The following is a 15,986-nucleotide window of genomic DNA, read 5'->3' as shown; positions in this document are numbered from 1 at the left end:
TTGGGTTTCGTCTCGATCTCACACTTGGCGTCGAGTGGGTGCGAGGTCGGTTCTAGCGTTTGCTTCAAGAGAAGGAAGCGCGGCCACGATCGACGGCCACGGCGGCACTTGCGCGCGACGGGCACTGCACCGGCGAGCGCATGATCTGATGCTGCCGCGGCAACTGAAACCCCACCTGTAGTCAAAGACGGCCGGTTTATCCAACGGCGACGTCTTACCGTAAAAGCATACCGGTTTGTTTGGTACCTCGGATCAAGGAACCTCCTGGGGATTGATTAAACAACAAGCTGTTAGTTCGAGCTGTGGACTTGTGGTTGTAGGTGCTACTGTGGACGTAAGCTCTGTAACCTGCCGATGACATTTCCCTCTTTGATTTTTTTGAAGAAAGAGGCAAAAGCTTTGCCTTTTATATTGATATATAGTAGGAGCAAACAAGGGGAGGCCTAGGCCAAAAAGGAAAAAAGGATCACATCCTACAAGGTGGGGCACGTGAGAACCCGAGGAAGCTATGCGATGATCTCCGCAAGACGCTTAGCGCCGGCCAAAACCCAGTTTGCGCTCTCGTCTTTGATCTTCTGAAAGATAGCCGGAGGCGATTGTTCCTTGTTGTTGAAAACCCGCGCGTTTCTCTCCTTCCAGATCTCCCAGGTAATAAGGATGACCGCAGATTGCAGACCCTGCGGATAGGCGGTGGGAGACTTTGTGATAGCGTGCCAGTATTGAAGCACAGTCGCCCGGCCGGTCCCAAGGTCTTGGACAAGGGAGGGACAGGAGAGCCACACCGCGGCCTGGCGCCACATTTCCCTGTTTGATCAAGCACGGTGTCACTGACTAATTAAATACACACTCCTACTTTACCAAAGAGAAGGGAGAAAAAAAGGGAATTCAGTCAAATCTATTGTACTACCTGGATTGGAGCTCGACGCCGCAATATTCAGTACACTGTCGAGCTCGAATATAACTTACTTAGCCTTGAACCCAAAGGATTATAAACTCTAGCCATACGGACTCCCATACACTCGAGAGCTACGCCCCTCCGCTTTAAGCTGCGGGGCACCTGTCATGCGCGTCCACATCTTCCTCAGCCGAAAACCCATTCGCCGCCCACGGCGACAAGATCCCATTTATACGCACAGCTCGCCAGAGATCACAGGCATCGATCACCGATCGCGTGAGCGTCGCTTGCAGTTGAGCCGGAGCGATGCCTTGCCTGGCGCATGAGTACCACCCCAAGCTCCCGGCCACTAACCACTGCAAGTCCCTCTCCTGCCTCGTCCGGGAGACCTACGCGCACTGCCATGTCCCCTGCGTCGGGAGGATGCGCGGCGCCGGGTGGAGCTCCGGCGACGACAGCGACGACGAGGACCTTGACGATGCCCTCGACACCAAACAGGTAAGCGGCGACTGCTCTGATCGGTTAACTAAGTTCTTCATCCGAGCTAGGGGAGATTGTTGATGGACCTGATGGTGCAGGTGATACTGAACGAGATGAGGAACCGGCAGCTGAGGAGGAAGGAGTCGAGGTGCAGCGTGGAGTCCCCGACTCTGTCGACCGCCTTCGTCTGGTCCTTCACTCAGCTCGAGCCCAGCCCCAGGAGCGTTCTCGAGAAAGTCTCCAGCATAGAGAAGGACGAGAAGGATAAGGAGGCGGCAAGCGACGACGACCGAGGCGACGCCGACGACGTGGAGAGCGAGGCGTTCTTCTCGGTGAAGAGCTTCTTCACGCGCAGCACGAGCCGGGCGGCAACCGTTGCGTCGTCGGCGGACCTGGACCCGGCGGCGACGTGGGAGGGCTTCCGGGACTGCGAGGGGTGGCCGTTCGGGCTGTGCCGCCGCCCCGCCGTGCCCCCGCTCCCCAGCACGCCCGCCGATTCGTGGAAGTGGCGCAAGCAGAGCAGCACGGGCAACCTGCTCGCCGCGAGCCCGGCCCGGGCTTACAGCTGCAAGGTCGCAACGAGCTTACCGGCGTCGCCGTTAGCCAAGAAGAACCTTGATTGAGCTGTGCCGTCCGTCTTAGCAGCAGGGCACGGCGCGCTGAGGTGTGACGATGTTGGCAGGTTTGGAGGTATAGATCACCTTTGTTGTGTCATGAGTGAGATGATTTCAGAGTGATCTTCCTCCAATCTCGTCCTTCTTCTCTTTCGGAAAAAATGTGCACTTAATTTCCAGGTGTCCGGGTATGACCGTGATCTGATCATCAATAACTCACATGTACTTTCAGATTCCCAGAGCTGCATCAATCGCGCATGACTTAGCTATGTTTTACTACATCACAAATAATTGTTATTTTTCCTTCGCTCGTTCTCTTCTGAAAAACAACTTTCCCTCCAAACAGTTGTCTGTCCCATTTGTATGAGGTAAAGACAGAATTTCGCACCACAAATTGCAAAGGCGTAACCAAAGTGAAGCAGTGAGCGCACGCACGGTTGGCTAACTTTACTCGACGACTTTGTCAAATGACATGACATGACCAAAGGCAAAAGAAAGAAAACTGGATGCCAAAGCATTCGCATCTGCGGAGTCGTAGCTGGGAGGGACCGGCCGAGCACTCCGGCGCTCCACTCCGCTCGAGTCTCGACACTGTCGACAATGCTGCTGCAGCCTACGGCTATGATGATATCTGAAAATTCTGATTCGATAGGGAACCGATTCTGTGCTGATCGACGTGTCAGGATTCAGAGGCCCAGATGATGTGGGACTGTGCATATGATGCGCAGGAGAGATCACTGCCACAGCTTTGATTGCCAAGTCAGGACTCTACCAGTCTTCAGTCAATGCGAGCTCTGCTCTGGTGTCCTCGGTGTGCTTGTGTAGGATCGTTTGCCACATCTGGGTCGGCAATGGGATGAAGAAAATTATCTCTTCCGGACGAATTTCTTCTACTTTTGATGGCAATCAACATGTAGGATTGGTTATTACACTGAATGAACTGAATACGCAAGTGTAATAGCACTACTGGAGTATAGCACTTGCTGTAGATCGAGATTGGCTTTCATAAGATGATAAGCGACTTTACCAAAGCTCCTACAGATGGAAAGCGAAATCTTGACTTCAGGGAGGGAAAGGCCACCGATATCTTAATTACAGATAGTGCTAGCTCGCCATGTGTTGGTAGCCGGGTACCGGTGGTATACTTGGGTTCAGGGTTCAGACCCTGAAGATTCATTTGACCTCGTGCAATTCACAATCAAGAAAGCTATTATGGCTTTAAAGCTGCCGCGACATGTAGGAGTTAGCGGCTGTGGATGTGGATTGCTTATGAAGGATAGCTGACATGCATTTGTGCAGTCTGTAGCTAATAATAGTGAGGTCCTCAAATTAATCCACACCCACTTAACTATGCTATTTGAGTATTTGAGGCACCTTCATAAAAAAGAAAGAAAGGATCCTCGAGCTAGAATGGCAGCCACCCTTGAGGTTGGACGTCATATTTGGATGAATGATCCTCCGGGTCATCTTTGTATTCCCGTGAACATTTATATGCAATAAAGCTTACGATGTTCTTCTAAAAAGATCCACGCAGCGGTTGCGGTCACCTCTTCTCTCTACTGGTGATCTTACCATAGTATCACCACTATCACACACACAGTTCATAAGAAAAGTATCTAGCTATTACAAATGACAATTCATAAGTATAGTTCCTAGCTGCTACGAACGACAGTCTATAATCATAGTCCCTAGCTACTACGAATGGGGGTTTCACATTAGAGTAAAACGGTGATCATAAGAGAGTTCAACAAAGTGGGATCATAGGGGAGTTTCTTCTTCTTCTTCTCTTCTCCTCCTCCTCCTCCTTGGTGGTGTTACCTCTGTCCTGCCACATTGCGTTTGTTCAATATATTTGATCTACATGCATCATTTTCATTTGTTGATTCGCTATGGCTTTCTTTCAAACATGTAGTCATTTGCCATGCATAGCCGAGAAATTGTATGGTCCGAACAACAAGATTCATACAATTATAAAAGGAGAAAAAATTCAGAAAATGGCTTAACAAGGCTAAGAGCAGGTCTAACAGACCCCTTAAAAGGGCCAAACCCGTATAATAACCGTCAAAATAAGGGGTTGGACGCTACCCGGCCGTCTAGCAGACCCCGTAAAACAGGCCCCCGCATCGATTTTTTATAGTTTTGGCTACGGGCGGCTCTTCGCCCCTACTTGTAAGGGGCGGGAGGTCGAATACGGGGCCAACCCCTCATCCCATTTCACTAGGGCGCGCGGATATTTCGGAATTCCCAACCGTTTCCCCGCGCCGCCGCCATAGTCACCGCGCGCGCGCCGCTAAAAACAGAATATTCCGTAAGATTACGTTTCACGGGGTGAGGATACGGAGTCTACTTAGCTCGGACGAGATTTCGGCCAGCAAAAAGTGAATACGGGGCCATTTTCTCGCGTTTTAAGGGGCAGAAAAATACGGGGCCTGTTAGACTTGCTCTAATTGGCACAATCAGTGCTCCGCGTCTCGACCAAGCCTCAAAAGTGGTAGTTATATGTCGCCTTGCCTAATGTTGGTAGTTTTCAGACGAATCAGAATTAATTTGCCATTGATGAGATACCCGGCGCTGTCTGGGAAACCGGTAGACCAGGCCACGCGAGCAAACCGCATAAGAGCCGTCCGATCTGCCCTCTCGTCTAGCCGCGCCCATCCAAGCCGTCCATCGCCTACCATCGGGCCCCACCCGCACACGTTATTCCAGCGCCAACTCACCCCTCTCGTCTTGTCCCCCGACTGCCAGAGTGTCCTGAATCCCGATCGAGTCGCGGGCTCCACCGTGCCGCGTCGATCGCCGCCTCGCCCAGCTCCGGCGACACCGACGCCGGCACCGGTGCGGCCGGATCTAGCGGCCCGGCGGTATTCGCAGGTGAGCAGCCTCGTCGCTTCTCGTAATCGCAACATCTGCCTGCAGCTCCTACGTTTTTCCTTCAACGGCGATGTTTTTTTGGGGAGATCTAGTGGTCGCCGTGGTTAGCTGCGGGAAATTTCGGTATTCGGTGGGTGGGGCGGGTTGCCGGGAAGCAATTATGATTCCGGGTATTTTATTGTGGTGGTTTCTTCATAACATAGAGTAAATCGAAATCAACCCCTCCCTACTTAGCTAGTTTGTTTGTGGCGCAAAGCACAATGTAGGCTAATCGATGCCTGCGTTTTCTCCGTTAGAAGATCCACTTCTGATCTATGCACGCTGACGCCGATGCAGTCATTCATAGTTTTGGGCTCTTTCGGTGTAATAATTTTGCGCTGCTGTGTCCCATTGATTATTCAGAGGTTTGCGGTTTTCTCGCCACCATGGTTGCTGCTTACCTTGGATCCGCGGTTGATTGATGGGTGACCCCGGTGTCATGGTCAGTATTTGTCGGCGCGGTGTAGGAGTGTCGTGTTTGGAGTGTTCGTTTGTGTCGCTTTGTGGTCTCTTGTGTTATTGTTCGGGTCTATGTTAGGCTTGGTTGTGGGTGTGGGCTTGGCCCTGTTATTCTAGGTTTTCGCCTAAAAACCAGGCACTCTCTTCTTAATTAATGAATGAGTCAAAGCTTTTGCCTCCGTTTCAAAAAAAAAAAAAGGCACGAATGTAAAAACTAAGAATTCATGTGATCTTGCGTCTATTCAGAGTTTTCCCTAAGTTGTGTACGCTGGAGGTTATCATGAGTTTTGATGCTATGAACCACTCAAGGGTTGGATCATTGTCGGGGAAGCTGGAGATTGAGAATTGCTATTATTCAGCTTGATTTTCAAACCTGTATGATCAGGCTGAAACGTTGGTTATATTAGCTCACCGTGTACTGAGGTTTTTGCAATGTACCAGCACCTTGGTCTTGCTGAAATCGGATTTGCTAGGATAGTGCAACCTTTTAATTTTGATGTAGAACAACTATTGCATCAGATATAGTATTTGAGCAGATTGAATTGAACTACTAGCGTCCCTTTGCATGGTCTCTGTTCTCGACTTTCGTTTGCTTATGCTCACCAAGTTTTCACTTTCTATTAATTTGAAATTTGCAGGCTGGGTATCGTTTTACTTGTGGTCGTGGAGGTCTAGCATATAACACTGCTCTATTGAAAATGGCGGAGTTCTTTCAGCTTGAGGAAGTGGATGGGATAAGGATGCCATGGAATGTTATTCCGGGCACAAGGGAGGATGCTTTGAGCTGTGTGGTCCCTGTTTCTGCCATCTATACTCCTCTGAAGCCAATTGATAAGATGACAGTAGTCCCATATTCTCCCCTTCGCTGCCGCATGTGTCGTTCGATCCTCAACCCCTTCTCCAGTGTTGACTATAATTCCAAGATCTGGCAGTGTACATTCTGCTTTCAGCGCAATCAATTCCCTCAACACTACTCCTCGATCTCAGAAAATAATCTCCCTCCAGAACTCTTCCCTCAGTATACCACTATGGAGTACATATCCGCTGCTGAAACTGGTCCTGTGGCGCCTCCAGTTTTCATGTTTGTTGTGGATACTTGCATGATCGAGGAAGAAATTGATTATTTGAAGTCTGCTCTAGCGCAGACAGCTGAGCTATTGCCAGATAATTCCCTTGTTGGATTCATTACTTTTGGGACATATGTACAGGTAATAGTTCTGGGTATACTCACTAATGCTCTATTCGTAAAATTTTCGTTTATTATTCATGGTTGATTTAGTAATACCTTTTCAATAATGGTTCATGTAGGTGCATGAATTGGGTTTTGGCTTGCTGCCAAAGTCATATGTGTTCAAGGGAACAAAAGAGGTCAGCAAGGAACAAATATTGGATCAAATGTGCTTCTTTTCTGGCAAGCAAAAGCCCACCACGGGGGTGATAGCTGGAACTAGGGATGGTCTTTCATCAGAGAGCATCTCTAGGTTCCTGGTGCCTGCTTCTGAGTGCGAGTTTGTATTGAACTCAGTAAGAATGAATAGCATCCCAATATGAAATCAGACTGTTCATATAGTTTTTCATATCCCATACTTTTAATGTGGCAAGTCCATGATATGATTTTACTGTATGTATAGGTTATCGAAGGTCTGCAAAAAGACCCTTGGCATATTCCAGCTGATCAACGTGCATCAAGATGCACTGGAGCTGCATTAAGTGTGGCGGCCAGCCTGCTGGGCGTTTGTGTCCCTGGTTCAGGTGCTAGGATCATGGCATTTATTGGTGGTCCATCTACAGAGGGACCTGGTTCTGTAAGTCAAAATAATAAATTATTGTCGATTGTTTTAAGCTAGTTGGTTATCTTTTACACTATCACATTTGCTGGTTCACATGTTGTTTAGATGTGCAACTGGGATTACTCTCAGAGCACCATCCTTTCTTTTGGATTTTTCATAGGGCTCTCAATGTGCTGAGAAACACGACCATATTATATTTGAGCATTAAGTGATTTTTGCATGTTCTCTACCATTGCACCTTTGTATTGTCACATGATAAATATTTGTTTCTTTACTTGAAAAGGCAAACTCATGTTTATCTATGTTTTCATTCGTTTTATGTAACTATCTGTCTCTGCACATCAAAATGTCATATTCTATTGAAGGATAGCAATACACACCACTGATTATGTTTGGGCCTTATGTCATCTAGTGATTTTTGTATATCTCAATAATTGTATGATGTATACATATTTCTGTGTATGCTTTCTTGTGTAGTATGATGACCATTTTGTAAAATTTCCAGATTGTATCCAAATCCTTATCAGAGCCAATTCGCTCACACAAAGACCTCGATAAAGACTCGGCTCCACTTTATGATAAAGCTGTTAAGTTCTATGATCAGATTGCCAAGCAGCTTGTGCACCAAGGACATGTTCTGGATTTGTTTGCATGTGCAGTCGACCAGGTCTGTTCTCTATGTCATACTCATTCAGTTAATGTATAAATGTTGTCATATTATACAATCAAATTTGAGAACAGAGCGTTACCCTGCACGGGTGCGTTACCCTGCACGGGTGCGTATGCAGTTCATCGTAGCTCGAGTCTTCGACTCTGTGGCGCTCAGGTTGCTTCTTCTATAAAAATATGCCGCCAAGGGCTAGTCCTGGCTGTAGTACAGTCAAACCTGTAATTTTTTTACTAGCATATATAGAAATACTTAAATTTGTCAGAAATTGACATTGAGTAGATTTGGCATCAAAAGTACTTCCATATAATTGCATTTGTAGTATTGGTTAACATATAATTAGATCAAAGTTGTGTACTTGAGACAGCATCAATATCCACAATGAAAAGTAAAATAGAATGGAGGGGGTGTTAGTATGAGGCCATACATACCCTTTATGGATAGCTGTTTGCTGCATGCCTTCCCTAATGTTTACCCTTTTCTCCTTGATCTGGCAGTACCTTGTAGAAATTGAATTGATTATTGCTTATGTGTGTAGTTTCTATGAAATTTGTAGGTATTTTTAAACTCTTGTTTGCGCTGAAAGTAGCCACCCAACCCCCTTGTTCTTTTGGCCATTTTTTGTAAAGCGTCATCATAGCTGCTATCGTGCGAGTCCTACAGCCAGTGAGGGACCTCAACACAAGTACTGTTACATTGTTTGCATGTAGATGTAAGAAACTGCACAATTGTTCCAACAGTTGCCTAATAGGAGCACAAAGTTTTGAAGGGCCCGTCTGTGGTTGTTGTGCTGTGTTGCACTATGGCATTTAGTTATTTACAGGAATATTTGCTAATTCTATTAAGATTTTGCTCTTGTACATATGAAATGCTCTCAACTAACTGTTGTATCCAGAACTGGATGAAAACATGTGCTTTTGAAAAGCTACCGCACTACCATACGGAGCCACATAAATTCACATTTGTGTACACTATTTAGTGTGTGGACAGACCGACAGAGATGCATTGTTATTTTGTTCGGAAGTGATAAGTTCTTTTATGTTTGAGTTGTCAGGTTGGTGTTGCTGAAATGAAGGTTGCAATTGAGAAGACTGGGGGAATTGTTGTGCTTGCTGAAAGTTTTGGTCACTCTGTTTTCAAAGACTCGCTTCTCCGCATCTTTCAGTCAGCAGACAACGACCTTGGATTATCATTCAAGTAAACTATTCTTTTCTCTAGCTCGATTTACTTTGAGTTGTAGTGCGGGTTTTGTAATTTTGTTGAATCATTATATTTGAAATGAGAAATAGGGACTGAGTGCCCTTCTTTTTAAACTTTTCAAATGCACATTGCATTATCCCTCAACGAACTACTGCCTCTTATAGCTCTTTTCACCATAGTGTGAGGGTTTCCTTTTTTGAGTACTTCATACTATCTTGTACATGTGCCCAACTGCCCACAAAGCTTTCAAGGTAGCTCAGCTACTCTGAACAGCAAAGCCACCCGCATGGATGCCTAAATATGGTGTGATTAGCTGCCAGGCACTATTTATAATACGGAGTGTGATTAGCTGCCAGGCACTATTTATAATACGGAGTATACTACATCAATCTTGAACTGTTTGCAAATAATAAATCTACCTTAAGCACCCATTATTTAGCTCAGACTTTTGTCTCATTGTTCCGCCAACATCGATAATACAATTTATGGTGTTTTTCTGAAACGACTTAGCTTTTAATAGCATCAATAACCGAAAATTTCTCAATATACTACTACATCCATTGTTTGTATGTGGTGTCATTTTGATTTATAATTTGATATTAATACATTCGAATTGCCTCAACAGTGGTATTCTTGAGATTAACTGCTCAAAAGATGTAAAGGTTCAAGGCATTATTGGGCCTTGTACTTCCCTGGAGAAGGTACACAGCCCTGTTAACATTCGTAAGCTATAAGCTTATAGAACGATAAGAATATGCAGTTTTGTGCTGTTCTAATGCTGCAGTTATCATATGCAGAAAAGTCCACTGTCTGCAGATACTGTTATTGGTCAGGGAAACACTAGTGCTTGGAAGATGTGTGGTCTTGACAAGAAAACATCACTTTGCTTCGTATATGATATCTCGAGAAAAGTTGGTCCAGATTCAATAGCTCAACAGACAAGCAACCAGCTGTACTTTCAATATGTTACCTAGTAAGGAACAAGTTGATTTTTTTTTCCTAAGCATCTAGTTCTGCTTTAAATGACTTACCTTGCTGACTTGAGGGTGTCACATTCAGCTATCAGCATCATGAGGGCCAGATGAGATTACGGGTTACTACGATCTCCAGACAATGGTCTTCGGGTTCTGCTAGTCTGCAGGCAAGTTTCTATCTTTGGTCACTTTGGTAATCAGGAATTAACAGTGACGTTTCTTCTAGTGAGCCTAGTTTTTTTTCAGACATGCACACACATCTAAATGTGTCTTGTTGCATACTAGAACAAGAACACAGTTTTTTTTTGCGGGTAACACAAGAACATGCTCGTTCCTTTCCAATCTGATATGTTTTCTGCTGTTCCATTGTTGTTCTTTTGAACAAAAAAATTTCTTGTTTGTTAAATTAACTTTTTTGTGTTTCAGGAGCTGGTTGATGGCTTTGATCAAGAAACAGCTGCTGCAGTTGTGGCACGCTTGGTCTCCTTTAAGATGGAAACTGAGGTACTTCCAAGATAAATTTCATGATAAATAATTTACAAGTGAACACACAAATTATATTACTCGTTCTGTCTCATGAAACATGTCGTAACTTAATCTAAATTTAGATGTATGTAGACTCTAATTAGCATGTAGATATATTCAAATTTAGACAAAGTTAAGACATGTTTCATGGGACGGAGGGAGTACTTCATTTTCTGCTGTTTTGCACACAAGCTGAATGCATATCTCTCTTCGCTGAGATGGATCTTTTAAGTAGTATTCGTTCAGCTATACGCAATGGCTCAGCTTTTGATGTCGCATAGTTTATGGGAAATAATTCAGCCCTGAAAAATCTATGAATTCAAGCTATATTGTCATATTTATTAAACATTATCTTCTCTGCATGTTTCAGGCTGATTTCGATCCAATAAGATGGCTTGATCGAGCTTTGATACGTATATGTACCAAATTTGGAGACTATCAGAAGGAGACACCGTCATCCTTCAGTTTGTCTCCACGTCTATCAATATTTCCCCAGTTTATGTTTAATTTGAGGCGTTCTCAGTTTATTCAGGTCGAGGGTTTGACTTTTTTTATTAAAAAAATGCTTCGAAGATAGAAAATTTACATGTTCACATACTGAATTTCTTACCTTTTTGCAGGTTTTTAACAATAGCCCTGATGAAACCGCATATTTTAGGATGATGTTGGAGAGGGAAAATGTTGGCAATACAGTTGCGATGATTCAGCCTTCACTTATATCCTACTCATTTCAATCAGAGCCAATGCCAGTTCTCCTGGATGTAACTGCAATTGCTCCCGACAAGATCCTTTTATTGGATTCTTATTTTACTGTTGTTATCTTCCATGGAATGACCATTGCACAATGGCGAAATGCGGGTTACCAAGATCAAGAAGGCCATGAGGTAATTTTTTGTCAGATAGGGCAGAATAATGTTGGTTTACTGAGATGCCAACCAAGTCTACTTTAATGGTCATGAAGATATCATCTAGATTGCAATGTAGAGGGCTTTCCAGTGCTTAATCCTGCATGATGTTCAGGTGTTTGCCAAGCTGTTAAAAGATCCACATGTGGAAGCTGCTACAATTATCAAGGAGCGCTTTCCTGTACCCCGTTTGGTTGTCTGTGATCAACATGGATCTCAGGTATTTTTTTATTCTTTTGTTCTTTTGGTTTATTTCGTTCTATTTGCAGACGATCGGATAAATAGGATAGCTTAATATTTAACTTGTTTTAGACCAAGCCATAACTTTTGCATCGAAGCAGTACCACTAAATAGCAGTAGTTCGTTGAGGGATGTAGAATAATGAACCGTTAATCTCATACCACCGTTAATCTTATAATGCTGTGAAAGTATTTTACTTGTGCGATGTTAGTATTTTCACATGTCAGTCAATTAAAGTGGTGTGAAACGTGGTAGTATGCTACTCTAGCATACTGCCATCTAAGAAGAATATATGAATGCTTACACAATAATTCTGGCTAGTCTATCTGGGTTAGTTTTGGTGTAGCCGCACTGTGGGCAATGGACTTGCTTTCATTCGTCTTAGGAGCTCTCTTTTCCAACTATTACACGCAAGGATGTGTTCTGAGTTTAGGGTTTAGATATTTGTGGATCAAAAAATTCAAAGATGTGCATCATGTTGGAACAGTACATCATGTTGAAACATGTGCACCTGCAAAAAATCATGCCAAAATGATCATGCGCCTGCAAAAAACCATGCAAAAATGATCCATGCGCCCTGCACAAAAACTACAAAAGATCCAACCTTTTTTTAGCAGAGCACGTACACACTTGTTCAAAATTTGCCATTAGTTTTTGTGGGTTTACATGTTCTATCTATGAATGTTCTGAAGTATTTATTTTTGACATGCACGGGTACCCAACCTAAAATCAAGCGGTTGCGTGTACATTTTGCAAGACCTCAACAGTAGCTGCAAGCAATTGTCTTGTACATTTTGCAACTTCTTTATTTGTCATGTGTTGTTGCTAAATATTTACTTTCCTCTGAACCACCAGGCTCGATTTTTACTAGCAAAGCTCAATCCATCTGTTACTTATAACTCGGATAATGCTGCTGCATCTGGAGGAGACGTGATATTCACAGATGATGTGAGCTTCGACGTCTTCATGGACCATCTCCAGCGGTTAGCGGTCCAATAGGATATACTATCTCACTGCATAGAGCAATTTTGTACCACCAGCCATCTCTTCTGCTGTACATACAGAAAGAAACATTCCTCATTTTGTTGTGATCTTGGTTTGATGCTTAAACGACTCTATAAAAATAATTTGAAATAGTGCATTTCTGAACCATGCCGCGCCATCTCTACTCCGTAGATGTCGATGAACTTATATCTTCTGTTCTGAAACACGACTACTAGTTGGCATTCTTCTGCCATCTCTACCCGTAGATGTCGATGAACCATGCTGCGCCATCTCTTCTGCTGTACAGAAAGAAACATTTGTTATTGAGAGAGGACGGGCTGTTACGTGCGGTCGGGGTACACTGGTTCCCTCCATGCATGTATTAGATCCTGGACAACCGGCCCTTATGACCACACACAAGCTTATCTGTTTACTGTTGCTGCTTATCCGTTGCCTGTTACTAGGACGACGAATGTTGCCTTCCCCGCTGTTAGTACACAATACTTCATCTCCATGGCCATCAGGACCGGAACCACCTTCTGCGCTGGCTGGGCAGCCACCCCACCTCGCCAGCGACTAGCCGTAGGTCGGAGAAGAAGGTTACTCCAACTATCATCCTTGTCTACCACAGTTTCTTCGATCCGCTATACTTCCCACAAGAATGGCGCTCTGCCAGTGCCAGCAACGGCCAGCGAAGCTGAAGCGGAGGACGAGGTGCTGCTAGAGTCCCCATCGCAGTTCCGCCTCTACAAGAGCGGCAGGATCGACCGCCTCAACGAACCTACCCTCTCGCCTCCTGGTCTGGACGAGGCAACCGGCGTCACCTCCAGGGACGTCGTCCTCGACGCCGACACCGGCGTCTCCGTGCGCCTCTACCTTCCCAACCTCCAAGGAAAACCCTCCACGAAGCTCCCGGTCCTCGTCTTCTTCCACGGCGGGGCCTTCCTCATCGGGTCCGCCGACGACGCCGCGTACCACAGGTACGTCAACGCCCTCGCCGCCGCGGCGGGCGTGCTCGCTGTCTCCGTGGACTACCGCCTCGCCCCGGAGCACCCTCTCCCCGCGGCATACGACGACTCCTGGGCCGCGCTCCGGTGGGCGGCGTCGGCGCAGGACGGCTGGATCGCCGAGCACGGCGACCTGTCCCGTCTCTTCCTGGCCGGCGACAGCGCCGGTGCCAACATCGCGCATGACATGCTCATGAGGGCGGCCTCCAACGACAACAACCCAAGAGTAGAAGGCGCGATACTGCTGCACCCGTGGTTCAGCGGGACCACAGCGGTCGAGGGGGAGCCCCCGGCGGCGTCCAAGATCACCGGGATGCTCTGGTCCTACGCGTGCCCCGGGGCGGTGGGCGGCGCCGACGACCCCAGGATGAACCCGCTGGCGCAGGGCGCGCCGGCGCTGGAGAAGCTCGGGTGCGTGAGGATGCTCGTGACCGCGGGGCTGGCGGACGGGCTCGCCGCGAGGAACCGCGCGTACCACGACGCCGTGACCGGCAGCGGGTGGCGCGGCACCGCCGCGTGGCTCGGGTCCGAGGGGGAGGGCCACGTGTTCTTCCTCGGGAAGCCCGGGTGCGACAATGCGAAGCAGCTCATGGACCGCGTCGTCGCGTTCATTGCCGGTGCCTGATCGATGGAGTTCTTTAGCGGGGCTGCAGCTTTGTCAACTCAAACTTCAAGTGTTTACATGAATTTCCAGATCACTTGGAGGAGTAATCAGCCAGACAGCCACACATTGTTGGAGTAGTTAGCAAGCCTTGCTGGTTAGTAGTTTATCATGTTTTAGTTCCGTTTGGTTTTGCTCAGAAGTCTAGTTCAGTCGATGCATGCCCATCATAGATTGATCTTCAGTGACGCGATGGATCGGCGGCCAAGTGAATCCAGTTGTTGTGATTCATGCAATTTCCGATTTTTGGATTTGACTTATTATCCAGAAAATCATCTAAATAGGTACTCTTCATATTGCTTTTTTTGGCTTTATTATCATTCAACAATATATGGTCAAAAGTACAAGGGGATTACCCTCTCGCACCCCAGCCTCCCAGCCCTAACCGCCACCGCCGCCGGGGCAAAGACCCACGGGGCGTGGCGGCGGCGGGGGCCTTTCCTCGTCGACGCATGGTGGACGGCGGCCGGATCTCCCCTCCTCGACGCATGGCGGACGCGCGGATGGGATGGGCGGCGGCCTCCTGCGCTGCGCCCCCTTCTCCCGTCGGCTCTCCCCTGGTGGATCGGCCGGCGCGGTTGGGATGGGCGGCGGCGGCCAGCGCTGCGGTCTCCCTCCTCCCGTCGTCTCCGCAGCACTCCGACAGGGGCTGGTGGTGAGCAGCGGCCAAGCCCATGGCCTGCGCCAATTCCCCCCCCCCCCCCGTCGCCTCTCGCCGGTGAGTGGAGGCGATCTCGGGCTTCACCTGCGACACGAGGTCGCCCGGGCAGCGGCCTTGGGTACGATGGTGGAGGTGGCCCTCTTCTTCGCCGCAGAGGGTCGGCTGCGGTTGGTGGTGGTGGATCTATCGATCTATCACCGCGTTCCGGCGGCGAGATGGAGATGCATGGAAGTCGGCGACGGAGTCGCCGGTGGAGGGTTGGAGTGGCCAGCCCGGGATGGTCACCGACGTGGGGGTCCGACCTGAATAAAGGCGGTGGTCCTAGGGTCTCTCTTGCGTGAAGAGGAAGACCTACCGGAGGCCTGGACTCGTGATCTAGCCGGAGTGTTGAGTTTCGGAAGGCTCCGCCGGCGAATGTAACAGTTCTTTTTTGCCTGGAGTTTGCTGGATCGGTGGTATTCGGTCGTGCGCACCCATGCTTTTATTCCAACCGATTGGTTCTGGAGGGAGCGGAGCGAAGCTCTTTTTCTGTGTTGACATCAAGTGACTATGTATCCATGATGAAAGTCGGAAGAAGAGAAGTTCATGAAGGCCGGAGAGGAGGACTAGCTAAGGTAGGTTCAAGTCTCCGCGCTGTTGAGGGACTTGCTTGGTGTTCCGGGCTTCATAGCAACGGTATGAAAGTGAGGGCGACAACACAAGGTGAAGTTCAGAGTCCTACCTTTCAGGGTGAAAATCCAAGGTCTGGCCTTAACTGGTTGTGCCTGGCAATGACCTTGTTGGAGGCATTGTTTTAAGAGCGGGGACTATCTTTAGGGTGAAAATCTAAGATCGTTGATCGGGCGACAATGGTGTTAGAGCACTGTTCCCTTCTTGGAGGCGTCGTTTTTGGAGAGTCGTTGTCTTGGCGGTGGATGTATTGATGTTGTTAGGTACTGTAGCGGGACTTTTGTTTCTTAGTTTTCTTTTCCTTTTTTTGGGTGTGTGCATCCGTAGTGCCATTAGGGTGGTGCG

General features: G+C 47.2%; 3 protein-coding genes across 3 annotated transcripts; all 3 read left to right on the top strand.

The window, feature by feature from the left end:
• The first annotated feature begins 1,170 nt into the window (after positions 1–1,170).
• LOC124656985 lies at positions 1,171–1,998 on the top strand. Its single transcript, XM_047195629.1, has 2 exons — positions 1,171–1,393; positions 1,474–1,998. The coding sequence occupies exons 1-2, from the start codon at positions 1,202–1,204 to the stop codon at positions 1,996–1,998; spliced, it is 717 nt and encodes a 238-aa protein (XP_047051585.1). The 5' UTR covers positions 1,171–1,201.
• A 4,038-nt stretch (positions 1,999–6,036) lies between these two features.
• Positions 6,037–12,808, top strand: LOC124652702 (protein transport protein SEC23-like). The gene is made up of 13 exons (XM_047191739.1): positions 6,037–6,566; positions 6,667–6,882; positions 6,990–7,163; positions 7,654–7,815; positions 8,870–9,012; positions 9,641–9,716; positions 9,813–9,988; positions 10,075–10,156; positions 10,416–10,493; positions 10,885–11,046; positions 11,135–11,398; positions 11,535–11,639; positions 12,515–12,808. The coding sequence occupies exons 1-13, from the start codon at positions 6,057–6,059 to the stop codon at positions 12,656–12,658; spliced, it is 2,292 nt and encodes a 763-aa protein (XP_047047695.1). The 5' UTR covers positions 6,037–6,056; the 3' UTR covers positions 12,659–12,808.
• A 101-nt stretch (positions 12,809–12,909) lies between these two features.
• On the top strand, positions 12,910–14,611 carry LOC124656983 (probable carboxylesterase 2). Its single transcript, XM_047195627.1, has 2 exons — positions 12,910–13,007; positions 13,108–14,611. The coding sequence occupies exons 1-2, from the start codon at positions 12,910–12,912 to the stop codon at positions 14,273–14,275; spliced, it is 1,266 nt and encodes a 421-aa protein (XP_047051583.1). The 3' UTR covers positions 14,276–14,611.
• The last annotated feature ends 1,375 nt before the right edge of the window (positions 14,612–15,986 follow it).

This window comes from Lolium rigidum, chromosome 5 (assembly GCF_022539505.1).
Source record: "Lolium rigidum isolate FL_2022 chromosome 5, APGP_CSIRO_Lrig_0.1, whole genome shotgun sequence".
Lineage (NCBI taxonomy): Eukaryota > Viridiplantae > Streptophyta > Magnoliopsida > Poales > Poaceae > Lolium > Lolium rigidum.
The sequence above is the reverse complement of the archived record's forward strand: the minus strand, read 5'-3'. Positions and strand labels throughout refer to the sequence as shown.